Source organism: Delphinus delphis, chromosome 10, assembly GCF_949987515.2.
Source record: "Delphinus delphis chromosome 10, mDelDel1.2, whole genome shotgun sequence".
NCBI lineage: Eukaryota > Metazoa > Chordata > Mammalia > Artiodactyla > Delphinidae > Delphinus > Delphinus delphis.
Window position 1 is genome coordinate 64,295,958 of NC_082692.2, and position 14,544 is coordinate 64,310,501.

Below are 14,544 nucleotides of genomic sequence, written 5' to 3' on the forward strand. Positions count from 1 at the left end.
AATAGTGGATAGATAGCCAACTGAAGCACACAGGCCAGCTTCAACATACTATCACAAGCAGTTAGAAGCAGCAGGAAAGACTGCTAAAAAAATTAATAAAAGATCTAGAAATCAAGAAGGGTACCCCTCCCCCAGTGGAACAGAAATTACAAGGAATATCCAAGAAAATGAAGCAGATAGACCACACTAAGGAGAAACCCCAGCCCAAAGAAGGCATAGGAAAACAGGACTCCAAGGTACTCCAGGCTTAGAGACAGCAGCGATGATGGGACTCAGTTAAAATCTGTCAGGTCAGTCCCCATTTCCCCCATGCTTTCCTTCCCTCACCCCACAATAGTCACCTTTGTGCCAAACCCAAGATGGGAACAGAGACTGAATGCTTTGGCACAAGAGGAAGCCAACGGGTGAAAGGTGATACCCAGAGGAGTTGCGGGGGAGCCCCACACCACACCTGGCAGCACTGTCACACCCCTGCCAGAGGCAGGTGGCAGAAAACAGTCATGTTATCACAGGGAATCTCAAGCATTGCCAAATAACTGAGGAAAACTACTACCAAAAAAGAAAGGCATCACGTTCAAAGAGAATAAATGTCACCCAGCGAAACAATGTTGATACGGCAAACAGGAGACTTTTAAAAAGAAATATGTCATTTTCCTCATACAGATGAAAGAAAATATCACACATCTGTGAAACAAAAGCAAACCCCTAAACAAACTGAATTATCTAATGACTAACAAATCCTTTCCAGGTTAGGTAGTTTTCAATTCTTTGCTTTTCCAGAATTCAAAGAGGTCATAATGTTTAATAATACTGAGTTACGGAATGCTTAGCATGTAACTCAAAGATTTAGACATTACCATAATAAAGCTTCCATTCCCACATACTTAGCTGAGTGAATAAGGTTTTTTGGCTATTATTATCTATAAAAACAATAGGACTAAATATTGTTAAAACCTTTCCATCCATCCTAACAAAAAATAGATATCCAGATTTATGGTCTAATCAAGGAAAATAATAGCCCCCATAATCTCGTTAGAAAAACATTTCCAATCAGATTCAACTTTTATGGTTGTTAATAATTTGTCAAAAAAAACCCTGTGATCAACTGGGTACTACTAGTACCGATAATTGCGATGATAAATCTTCTCTGGACCAAGTTAATGCTTAGGAGCCTTTGGTTACAAAAACTTTTTAAATTAAAATTTAAGTTTTTTTTTTTTTTTGATGCAGACCACTTTTTATTTATTTTTTATCTATCTACCTATCTTTGGTTGCATTGGGTCTTCGTTGCTGTGCACGGGCTTTCTCTAGCTGCGGCGAGTGGGTGCTACTCTTTGTTGTGGTACGCGGGCTTCTCATTGCGGTGGCTTCCCTTGTTGTACAGCACAGGCTCTAGGCACGCGGGCTTCAGTAGTTGTGGCTCATGGGCTCTAAAGCGCAGGCTCAGTAGTTGTGGTGCACGGGCTTAGCTGTTTCGTGGCATGTGGGATCTTCCCAGACCAGGGATCGAACCCATGTCCCCTGCATTGGCAGGCGGATTTTTTTTTTTAACATCGGTATTAGAGTATAATTGCTTTACAATGTTGTGTTAGTTTCTGCAGTATTACAAAGTGAATCAGCTATATATCCCCATATCCCCTCCCTCCCGCATTTCCCTCCCACCCTTCCTATGTCACCCCTCTAGGTGATCACAAAGCTCCAAGCTGATCTCCCTGTGCTATGCAGTTGCTTCCCACTAGCTATCTATCTTACATTTGGTAGTGTATATATGTCAATGCCACTCTCTCACTACATCCCAGCTTACCCTTACCCCTACCCGTGTCCTCAAGTCCATTCTCTACATCTGTGTCTTTATTCCCGTCCTGCCCCTAGGTTCATCAGAACCTTTTTTTTTTTTTAGATTCCATATATATGTGTTAGCATGTGGTATTTGTCTTTCTCTTTCTGATTTACTTCACTCTGTATGACAGACTCTAGGTCCATCCTCTTCACTACAAATAACTCAATTTCGTTTCTTTTTATGGCTGAGTAATATTCCATTGTCTATATGTGCCATATGTTCTTTATCCATTCATCTGTCGTTGGGCACTTAGGTTGCTTCCATGTCCTGGCTATTGTAAATAGAGCTGCAATGAACACTGTGGTACACGACTCTTTTTTTTTTTTTTTTTTTTTACACGACTCTTTTTGAATTATGGTTTTCTCAGGGTATATGCCCAGTAGTGGGATTGCTAGGTCATATGGTAGTTCTATTTTTAGTTTTTTAAGGAATCTCCATACTGATCTCCATAATGGCTGTATCAATTTACATTCCCACCAACAGGGCAAGAGGGTTCCCTTTTCTCCACACCCTCTCCAGCATTTATTGTTTGTAGATTTTTTGATGATGGCCATTCTGACCGGTGTGAGGTGATACCTCATTGTAGTTCTGATTTTCATTTCTCTAATAATTAGTGATGTTGAGCATTGGCAGGCAGATTCTTAACCACTGCGCCACCAGGGAAGTCCCAAGACCTACCACTTTAGTTTGCAGACATTCATTACTTGCTAGTCTGCACATTAACATAACCCAAACCTGAACAAAATGATTCTAGTTCAATAACAGATAAAATGACTTCAATTCAGTTTAATGAGCAATGATTGTATATCTACCATGTGCCAAAAGCAGTAATCTCTCTTTAATGCATATCTGACCAAGTTTCCGAGTCCTACCTTATCTCCCCACAGACTGTGAGACTCTGCATGATGTCACTGGATGTGCTTCTCCATGTTCCACCCTGTCACTTGTCTCACTTGTCATTTTGACCTCTGGTTTCTTATCACTGAGCAACTTGAGGTTGCTGGTACACTTTGAACTATTCTGTGCCTCTTTGCTTTTCCTAAATGTGTCATTCTGCAGGAATATAAAAATAAACAAAACACTATCCCTACTCTAGAGTAGCTTAAGTGTGAGACAACAAATAGCTTAACTATGACCTTACAAGTGCCATGAGAAAGGAAGGTTCAGGGAAGAAAGGCACTTACCAAAGGGAAGACGAAAAGATAAAGGGGGTTGTGGGAGAAGATGGGAGAGGGAAGTCAGGGAATGTCCTTGGAAGATTACATCTAAACCCATTCGTAAAGGATTTTTTGTAGAAGACCACCTTTAGCCAATGCTTTATCATCAACCTCCACATGTGTATCTTTAGCCCAGCACTCTCCTCTCAATTAGAGATTCTTTTACCTAGCTGCCTATTGCTCTTGACTAGGTATCTTCTCCACTATCAGATAAGCTAAAATTCTTAACCTTTCCCTCAAAATCTACTCCTTCTACAGCCTTCCCAATCTCACAAGATGACAATTCCTTCCTTTTGGTTGCTCAGGCCAAAACCTTGAGTCATCCTGGATTCATCCTTGGCAATGTAAAGTCTTATACCTTCAAAGGAGCAGTTGGGTGACATGGTGTGGGTTAAAGTCGGATGGGAGTGGGTTCAAGAGAGAATGAAAGGGGGGCTTCCCTGGTGGTGCAGTGGTTAAGACTCCGCGTTCCCAATGCAGGCGACCCAGGTTCAATCCCTGGTCAGGGAACTAGATCCCACATGCATGCCACAACTAAGAGTTCGTATGCCACAACTAAGGAGCTGGCGAGCCGCAACTAAGACCCAGCAAAACCAAATAAATAAATAAATATTTCTTTTAAAAAGAAGAGAGAATGAGAGGAAAGGAATTGGGATTAGGGAGTAGATACACCTTTTTCAAAGAAGGAGCAGAATAAAAGAAAGTAAATGAGCTGGACATAGATTGAGATAGGATTTTTTATGAAGGAAAAAATTATGGTATGTTTGATGCTGATGAATGGCCCAGCTGAAGAGAGGAACTGATGATGCAGGAGACAGAAGAGACAATTGCTATAGCAGTACCCTTGAGTGAGAGCATGAGCAGTTCACTCATGACAATAAAAGTAATAGCAGAGTAAAGGGCACAGATAAAAGTAGTTTAGGAGATGGGGGGATGCATAAACTCTCTTGATTGAGTTTACTGATTATCTGTTCTAAAAGTCATCAACTGAGAATATGAACAGGAAAGCAAGTGCTGGAGGTTTGAACAGAGAGAAGATGTGAAATAGCTGTCTAGGAAAGCGGAAGATTCTATAAATTCATATGAATTAGTAGCAGAGTCCTCAAGTACATGCTCTTTATGCAAATAAGACTCTCATTTACATTTCCTGAACATAATGTTTATAGGTCTAATAATTCTGCCTTTTGATCTAAATAAGTGAACCTTTAGTTTTGAAAAATAGTTATCTATGAGACATTAAATCAATCAGAAAGCATGCATTCATGAAGATGGTAAGGGTTCACAGAAAGAACATGGGGTTTAAAAATCATAAGATCTGGGTTCAGGTTGTGGTTCTGTCACTATAAACTAATGATCAAATGCAATTTCCTTGTGCTCCCTAAGCCTGAATAGCCTCACCTGAAAGACGGGATAATATCTACTTCCCATGGTCACCAAGAGGACTAAACACAATAACACTGGAGGCAGCACCGTGGCAACTGCACAGTGTTAAGTACATGTTAACTATTATTATTCTCATTGTTGTTTAACTGTAGATTGATCAACTATATTGACCTACCTAGAAAACAATTATAGACTGTTGACTGTAGACTGATCACTAAACTACAGAGTAACCTCAAGAGAACACTGAAATTAATTTACTTTTGCCTTATATAAAACTCATTTAGGGCTTCCCTGGTGGCGCAGTGGTTGAGAGTCCTCCTGCTGATGCAGGGGACGCGGGTTCGTGCCCCGGTTCGGGAAGATCCCACATGCCGCAGAGCGGCTGGGCCCGTGAGCCATGGCCACTGAGCCTGCGCGTCCGGAGCCTGTGCTCCGCAACGGGAGAGGCCGCAGCAGTGAGAGGCCCACATACCAAAAAAAAAAAAAAAAAAAACTCATTTAAATGACATTACCAGACTAGGCAATAACTACAAGACTAAGAAATAAGCAATTTACCAGAATAAAATAAAAGCAACACAAGGAGATTAGAAAAAAATAAAAGGGAGACGGAGATTCTACCATACACATAACACCTAACGATCTCAAAATCTAAGCTCAGAAGAGAAGAATAAAAACATTACAACATAAAAACAATTAGGTTTTAGAGTATGAAAAAGCTTTGCATACTTCTCTGGAGATAAGGCTTGGGCTCTAATCATGGGAAATGATTAGACGTACCCTACTGGACATACCCAGTAGGGTACGTCCTCATTCGAAAGGTGCTATACTGTCTTCTTTCTGATATCCCAGAGGACAGACTCCCATTTCATGAAGTGAAAACTTTCTCAGCTAAATACATACAGCACTGAAAACAACACAAGTTTTTTAAACTAATCACATGCTCTGAGATATAAGGATATTGAAATTTACTTTGTTTTCTTAATCTCTTCTCCTGCGATCTCTTCTCTTTCTCAGCAGTGGGATTTCAGAGTCCCACTGATGGCAAATCAATTTGGCAGAGAAGGGAAGTAGGAAGAAGGTGAGAGGGCATGTGTGCTGTGAAGAAGAGACACAGCGAGTGCGCTTTGGGCAAAATGGGGAGGATTCAGCATTGTCTCAATGCATGGCCTCCTTCTTGTGTAAAAGTCAGGCCTGTGCCAACATCGCCCTCTGGTGGCCAATGAAGGTAGTTACAAAACTCCACAACAGAAAGCCCCAGTCAGTTGAACGAGGAAAAGTTCTGTAGTATCTAGTTATCATCCTTCCCAGGACATACTTAGGCCCTTTCTCCAGGATCAAAGTTTCTCAGTCATGGACCTGCATCCAAGTCACTTGCAAGGGCTTGTTTAAAAAACAGATTGCTGGGACTTCCCTTGTGGCTCAGTGGTTAAGAATCCACCTGCCAACGCAGGGGACGCCCGTTCGAGCCCTGGTCCAGGAAGATCCCACATGCCACAGAGCAACTAAGCCCAAGCACCATAACTAGGGAGCCTGCGCTCTAGAGCCCGCGCGCCACAACTACTGAGCCCACGTGCCACAACTACTGAAGCCCACATGCCTAGAGCCCGAGCTCCGCAACAAGAGAAGTCACCGCGATGAGAAGCCTGCGCACAGCAACCAAGAGTAGCCCCCTGCTCTCCCCAATTAGAGAAAGCCAGTATGCAGCAATGAAGAACCAACGCAGTCATAAATAAATAAATAAATAAATATAAATTTAAAAAAAAAGCCAATTGTTGAGTCCTATCCCCAGCGTTTGCCTAAGAATTGCATTTTGAACAAGGTCCCAAGTGATACCGCTGGTCCAAGAACCACACTTCAAGAACCACTGTCCTAAGATTAAAACATTCTATAGAAATAAATTCTTAGCCTCAAAAACCTCCTGGAATGTTGGGGAGTAAGTATCCTCTCAATATCGTAAGTGCTCTATATAAGCACATGGAATACAGAAAAATTAAGTGGCTTACCCACAAATTTGCCAACTATTTATGTTTAAGGGTCAACAATGTATTAGATGTTCATTCAAACATCTGTGACACTGTTTTGAATGAACAAGAGTGACAGAAGTTATATTGTTACATCTAAGAGAAAGCTTCTGTCTTTTGTCTTCCTAGCCTTGAAAACAGAGCCATACAGAGCTGATAATGAACAGTACTGGGAAGATAGCATTTTTGAAGGAAAAAAAAAGTAATACATATGTTCTGAAAAAGTATCTTGAGAATTGTTTCCCAAGGAGACAGGCATTTTAGAAGAAGTTGAAAAACAGTTTCATTTCTAGGTATTTGGCTATTTAGGATTTTTTTTTTTTTTTTTTTTGCGGTACGTGGGTCTCTCACTGTTATGGCCTCTCCCGTTGCGGAGCACAGGACCCGGATGCGCAGGCTCAGCAGCCATGGCACACGGGCCCAGGCGCTCTGCGGCATGTGGGATCTTCCCGGACCGGGGCACAAACCCGCGTCCCCTGCATCAGCAGGCGGACTCTCAACCACTGCGCCACCAGGGAAGCCCTATTTAGGTATTTTATGGTGGCAATGCTATGGAAAAATACGTGTACACTCACAACTAAATGGGGGTAAAATGGGAAAGGGTATAGTACAGAAAAGGTAACCCTAGCACCCACACTGTGAACTTGAAATACCATAGTTTCTTGGAGAAATCATTTTTTCCAGGCTTGGGGCAAGAACTATACCTTGGGGGGAAAAAAGCAACATTTCCTACTTTGTGCTAAGTGCCATAAAGGCAGTCTCACTTTCCTTCCCCCTCATTTTAAAGCTAGGGCAATTACAGTAGGTGTATAATAATTAAAAGAAATAAAAACACCATTGCCCAGAGAGTTCCATTATGTGTAACCCACTTAACTAACCTTTCTGTATCTAGATGCAGGAAGCTGGTTGATAAATTTCCAGTAGTTGGCCTAAGTTAGCCTGTTGTAAAATCATATTAAGAGCACCAGTGATGGGGCTTCCCTGGTGGCGCAGTGGTTAAGAAGTTTAATTACAGGTTATTCAAATATTAAAAATATCAGCAGGAAAAATTTAATAATTTTTATAAGCAAAACAGTTGCTTAAAAATTCTCCTCCTCTTGGGTCAAGTTCATGGTACACAGATCAAATCACCCAAGATGAACCACAAGAAAATCTACTGCTACCATCTCATTATCCTCACCCACCTAAGCTGAGTCCCAGGTGGTAGGAGTCACGCACAGCTAAAGGAAGATTTTAAATGAAAAGGAGCAAGCTTCCTCCACCTATGACTGATGAGGGTAAGTTAATGCGGATGGGAAGAGTATCTTAGTCATGACTCAAGTTATTAAAATATTTACTTTGTACCATTTTCTTTCTTCCAACTAAAGTGTTCCTTTTAGGTTAATCAAAGGACAAATAACTCCACTGACCGTTACGGATTAAAAGAGAACAGACATTTCCATTTTCCATTAACGAATCCCGTTTTTTTCTTGGAGTAAATATTTATACGGATATAATTTGATTTTAAACTCTCAATAATATTTCTCCTGATCATTTGTGGTTACCCTTCCACCCCCCAAATAAAGCACATATAAAAGAAGCAGGAGTTCCTCTTCCACTCAGGCTACAGAAAGCCAAAAGAAATGTCACTCCCACCCTATCAACAACAAAAAACCCAGATCAACTACAAAATCGAACTCAACTACAACAACTCAACTACAAAAACGAACTCACCAGAGAGCTGAGGCTTTAGGGCAACCAAGTAGTGTGGAATCCAAAGAAAGACGTTCCCCTCAAGCAGATATGGGAGGTAAGCAATGGTTCTCCTGTGTCTTACCTGCCATGCAAGCAGGTGAGAAGAATTCAACTAAAGAGTTTAACGATTTGCTAAAGGCTAAGTGAAGGCTAGCATGAGAGTAAAGGGCCCCTGGGATCCACAGACACAAAAGCAGTTCATACCCACTTGCAGGTTAGAAAGACTGGAGGCAGCGGGGTGGGGCGGGGGGGACCAGAGAGCTGCTCTAGGTGGTGCAGACCTGGAAAAAGCTGCCACTAAAAGCAACGGCAAGAAGCCCTGGGCCCTAGGACTCCTCTCTCCTATGCAAACAGAAGCTTTAAGCTGCTGGGGGAGGAGTATCAAACCCTGTCAGCCCCAGGGCCCGGGTGAAGACCCACTGCAGCTGGGGAAGAAGTTAACAAGAAAACCCCCTTACCCTAGGGGAGGAGCCAGAAAGAATCCTAGCCCAGGATCCTATGCCAATACCTTTAGAAAACGCCATCCGTGTAAGAGGGATAATATGATTGAGAAAAAGACTCAACCACAAGACGCATGCACACAGGCTTGAGCCTAAACCAAGGCCAAAAAACAAAAATAAAAAAACTCCTGCCCACTACCAGGCTATCCCTCTTCTGATAAGGGAGGGGAGAGCATGGAGAGAAATCCTCCTGAGGCACAGGTGCACAGCAGGGCCAAAAGCTGGGAGTGGAACAAGAACTTTGAGAAAAGAACTTTTTTTTTTTTTTTGCGGTACGCAGGCCTCTCACTGTTGTGGCCTCTCCCGTTGCGGAGAACAGGCTCCGGACACGCAGGCTCAGTGGCCACGGCTCACGGGCCCAGCCGCTCCGTGGCATGTGGGATCTTCCCGGACCGAGGCACAAACCCGTGTCCCCTGCATCAGCAGGCGGACTCTCAACCACTGCGCCAACCAAGGAAGCCCAGAAAAGAACTTTTGAGAAAAGCTTTCCAGCACCTCAGTCCCTACTCTACGCACCAGAAATGGAAGAATTTGAAGCCAGTAGTGCACTAAAGACCATCATAGCAACAACAAAGCCCAACCCTAGCTCAGCCCTGGCCTAAACTGACTCAACCCTTTGAAAGTATTAATTAACTAGTAAAAGAAGAGAGTTGCCCATTGTTGGGTTGTACCCCGCAGGCCTACAAGGTCTGTGCTTGCCCAGCTCTAAAACCGAAGAAAGAACCCAGAGTCAGCAACAGAGACATCAACGATGTAATGGATGGGGGAACCTTACACAGCTGAAGCAAGGTCCTGGAGAGACACCCCACCGTGTGCGGCAGACAGCAGGCAGGACATGGTGGCAGTCTTCACTGCCGGCCGGGGCGAGGGCGGGGGGCGGATTACCAGTTATAAGAGAATTATGTCAGGTGGGTTCATTAGTTACCAGGGAAACCAGCAGAGAGGCACGCCCCTCATTACCCCTTCGATAAAAACAATCAACAGCTGGAGCAGGGGCAAGAGTGTAGGAAGGTCCGGCACTTGAGTAGGGTACAGGTGAAGCAGGCACTGGTCGAGAAGGGAATGTACAGAGAGCAAAAGAACAGCCATCTTGAGTGGCCTGACCATACACTCATTTCCAGGCATAAATATTTTATTTCAGTCTCTACTGTTTTACATGTGAGGTCCAGCATTCACTCAAAAATTAAGATACACATAAAAAGTACCAGAAAAAAACAGTAAAGAGACAAAATAATCGGACTGAGAGATGACCCAGATGTTCAAATTACCGGACAGACATTTAAAATAATTATGATTAATGTGTTAAAGTCTATAGTGGAAGAGATAGAAATATGCATTAACAGATGGATAATTTCAGCAGAGAGATGGAAACTCTAAAAGTCAAACAGAAATGCTAGAAGTTAAAAACAGTAAAGATATTAAAGATAAAGAATGCCACTGAGTGCTCATCATTAGACTCAATGCAACCAGGAAAAAAATCAGGGAATTTGAAGATAGATGAAAAGAAAGTACCCAAAATGAAACATAGAGCATCTAAGGACTGTGGGACAATACTCAAAAATCTAACAAAAATGTAACTCGAAATCCCAGAAGAAGAGAGAAAGAAAGAGGCAACGCACAGATCAAGCTCAGAGAAGCCAAGAAGGACAAATAACAAAATATTACCTAAACACAACACATTCAAACTGAACAAAATATCACCTAAACACAACACATTCAAACTGAACAAAATATCACCTAAACAACACATTCAAACTGCTAAAAACCCAAGATAAAGATAGCCTGGAAGGTGGGGGTGGGGGGAGAACAATGATCAAGATTGTAACAGATTTCTCATAGGAAACTATACAAGTAGGACAACTAATTTTCCTTTAAATTACTAAAAGAAAAAAGTAACACAGAATAGGACACCTAGCAAAAAGTACCTTCCAAAACTTAAGGTTTGTTTTTCAAATAAAACAAAGCTGAGAGAATTCCCTGCTAAGCATGTTTGTACTATAAGAGAAGAAGTGTTACAAGCTTTTCAGGCAGAAGGACTATGGTGCTAGACAGAAATTTGGGTCTATACAAAGAAATGAAGAATGCCCCAAATGGTATTTGAAAATGGTATTTGAAAATGGTATTTGAAAATTACTCTAATTAAAAATTAGAGTAAAGGTATATTTTTCCCATATTTTTATTCATTCTAAAAGATAATTGACAAGCTAAAGCAAAAATAGTAACAAGGTAGGTAACTAACATAAGTCAAATTATGTGTATGACAATAACACAAAAAATGACAGAGGAATTGGACATTTACTATTTTGCATGGAATTTTACACTATACATGAAATGGTAGAATATTACTGGAAGGCAAACTGGAAGAAATTAACATACACAGTAAACTCTAGGTCAAATATAAAACAATTTTTAAAAGAAATATATATAATAAGCCAATGTTGGAGTTAAAACAGTATTTTAAAAAATATTCAGGGACTTCCCTGGCAGCTCAGTGATTAGGAATGTGCCTGCCAATGCAGGGGACATGGGTTCGAGCCCTGGTCCGGGAAGATACCACGTGCCGCAGAGCAACTAAGCCCGTGCGCCACAACTACTGAGCCTGAGCTCTAGAGCCCGCGAGCCACAACTATTGAGCCCGCATGCTGCAGCTATTGAAGCCCGCGTGCCTAGAGTCCGTGCTCTGCAACAAGAGAAGCCAGCATAATGAGAAGCCCGCGCACTGCAACAAAGAGTAGCCCCTGCTCACCGCAACTAGAGAAAGCCCGTGCACCGCAACAAACACCCAACACAGACAAAAATAAAATAAATAAGTAAATTTTTTTTTAAAAAGCCTATTTTAGGTGGTTGCCAGAGGTGGGGGGTGGGCAAATGGGTGAAAGGAGTCAAAATAAATAAAATTAAAAAGTTATAAAATAAATAAGTCCTGAGGATACAATGTATGGCATGGTGTCTATAGTTAATAACACTGTACTATATTTGAAAGTTGCTAAGAGAGTAGATATTAGAAATTCTCATCACAAGAGGAAAAAAATTCATAACTATATATGGTGATGGATGTTAACTAGACTTGTGGTCATCATTTCACAATAAAAACAAATATTGAATCATTATGTTGTATACCTGAAACTAATGTTTTATGTCAATTATATCTCAATTTTTAAAAAATGCTTATTTTAGAAAAGAAATGTTTCAAATCAATGATCTAAGCTGCCACCTTAAAAAACTAGAAAAAGAGCAAATCAACTAAAAGTAAGCAGAAGGAAGGAAATATTAAAAGTTATAAGCAGGAATTGAAAACAGAGAGGACATGACAAGAGATCCTACAGACATTAAAATAATAAGGTAATATTATAATTTTATCTCCATTAATTCAATGACTTAAAGGAAACAGACCAATTCCTTGAAAGATACAAAACACCAAAGCTCACTTGAAAAGATAGAAAACTTGATAGAAAACAGTTCTGTATCTCTTAAACGAATTGAATTCCTAGTTAAAAACTTGACAGAGAAAACTCCAGATCCAGATGACTTCACTGACAGTCTGTCAAACATTAAAGAAAAAAACATCAATTCGACACAAACTGTTCTAGAAAACAGAATAGGAGGGGACACTTCCCAACTCATTCTATGATGTCAGCATGACCTCAGTTCTAAAACCTGACAAAGGTCTCACAAGAAAACAACAGACCAATATCCCACATGCACATAGATGCAAAAATCCTCAATCAAATGTTAGCAAATCTGACCAGCAATATATAAAGACAGCAAATCTCTTTGAAAGGGTTTAACCCATTTTTTAATCCTGACCTAGGATTACACTCAAAGACAGGTGGCATCTAACTCTGTTCCAAATTGTCTTGGTATAAATACAGAATTTAAAGTATCTAACTTTACAAAGCTACTTTCAAAGAAAAGGCACAGCAGACAGTTTAATTTAGGAAATTAAGAGGCAAATTATATAGCCGTTGAGACATTACAGAAGGAACTTTAGGGTTAAGAGTAATCTACAGCTTCAAGAACACATACTCTACTGAAGGGTAATGAACCTACCTCCTTGGTTTCCAAGAAATTTAGATAAAGAGAAAGTTACTAGCCTATACTACAAAACTCAGTTCAGTTTCCTCAAAGGTTTCTAAGATTATGACCCAAAGCATAATCCCTTATCTACTTTCTGAACCTATCTATCCAGTCTGGCTTAATTACTTACCTTCAGCCTGGCTAGTGTCTGAGCATGGTTTCTTCTTTGACTCCGAATTCCCGGTTTTCTCATCAACATCCAGTAGAGGAATATAGTCTGTTTTTCCAACAGTTTCTCCCACAACATCATCAAAGGCCTCTGCCTCCAGTGTGGCAATAAAGTCCCGTTTTATCTCTTCCTCAATTTCTGGAGGTGGCTCTGTTAATGCATCTGCAAGACTGAGGTCTGCCATTCTGCACCACTGCAACTGCCTGGTTAAGGGGGAAAAAAATGTTTCATACGATGAGAACTGCAAAGGGAAAAACATTCCTAGAAACTCTTATCATCTTAAACAAAAAAGGAATTAAAATCTAAAATTTTAGAGCTAAAAGAGACTCTCCCATTTTATAGATTAGAAAATCACAGCTCTGTAACAGATAGTCTTACCCAAGGTAAACACTTTTTCTTTCATCTCTGGGAGGTAAATAGAGCAAGTGCCATTTTGCCCTTTTCATTAATAAGAAAAATGAAGTGCAAAAAAAACCCTCAATTTATCCAAGGTTACAGCCAGTAAGATTCAAATCAGGTCTTTTGATTTCAAGTCTTAAAACCCTTTCAACTATTCCATTTATCTTAATTTCCAAATCATGTCACAGAATAATTCTTAAAAATATATACAAAAGGAGGTCAGATTAGGTTATATTCCCATTTTTAAAAAAAAACGGCTAATTATTATCAGGCAAATGAAGTCACTTTTATTTACCAGGGATTAGGAATATGGACTTTATCTTGTAGGGGTAAGCAGTGCTTCATGAATCACTTGGACATGGCTCTGTCAACCGAACTACTCTTACTAGTTTCCTGCTGGCATGAAAATTACAGACAACGTTCCCTGAATTACCTAGGGGAGGCAGTCCCTCTCTGTGGTCATGTACATTAGCATCTTTGCAGAACACCAGGCTTTCCATTTTTAAACATAACCTGAAATTAAAAAGTATATGGGGGACTTCCCTGGTGGCGCAGTGGTTAAGAATCTGCCTGCCAATGCAGGCGACGCGGGTTCGAGCCCTGGTCCGGGAAGATCCCACATGCCGCGGAGCAACTAAGCCCGTGAGCCACAACTACTGAGCCTGTGCTCTAGAGCCCGCACGCCTAGAGCCTGTGCTCCGCGACAAAAGAAGCCACCACAATGAGAAGCCCGCCCACCACAACGAAGAGTAGCCCCCACTCGCCACAACCAGAGAAGAGCACGTGCGCAGCAATGAAGACCTAATGCACCCAAAAATAAAATAAAGAAAATAAAAATAAATAAAGAACTTTGTAAAGGCCTGACATATGTCAAAGGGTTCCATAAAGAGGAACTGCTTTTCCCTTTTCTATCTATAATAGCTATTATTACTAGTTAGCCTTTGAAAGCTGTTATGAACAAAAAACAATAAAGAATGTCTATAATTAAGCAGTTTCATTGTCAAAGAGAACTTGTAAGGAACACCTGTACCACCTTTAACAACATACAATAGGAGCCCAACAGATTTATTTGTCCTAGAAATATGTAATTATGACACTTACTTCATGCAATCTTCTCAGACTTTTCCTAATTTAGGACACTGATGAAAATACAGACAAAACCAGCAATACATTTTAAACCTCATTTATCTGAGTACGGATTCTC

General features: G+C 40.8%; 1 protein-coding gene across 1 annotated transcript in view; it reads right to left on the reverse strand.

The window, feature by feature from the left end:
* The window catches only part of MAP4 (microtubule associated protein 4), a 168,628-nt gene that overhangs the window by 95,272 nt on the left and 58,812 nt on the right, over positions 1 to 14,544 (reverse strand). The window contains 1 exon segment of the mRNA XM_060022383.2: positions 12,903 to 13,144. Coding sequence (XP_059878366.1) covers positions 12,903 to 13,125 — 223 coding nt within the window. The 5' untranslated portion in view covers positions 13,126 to 13,144.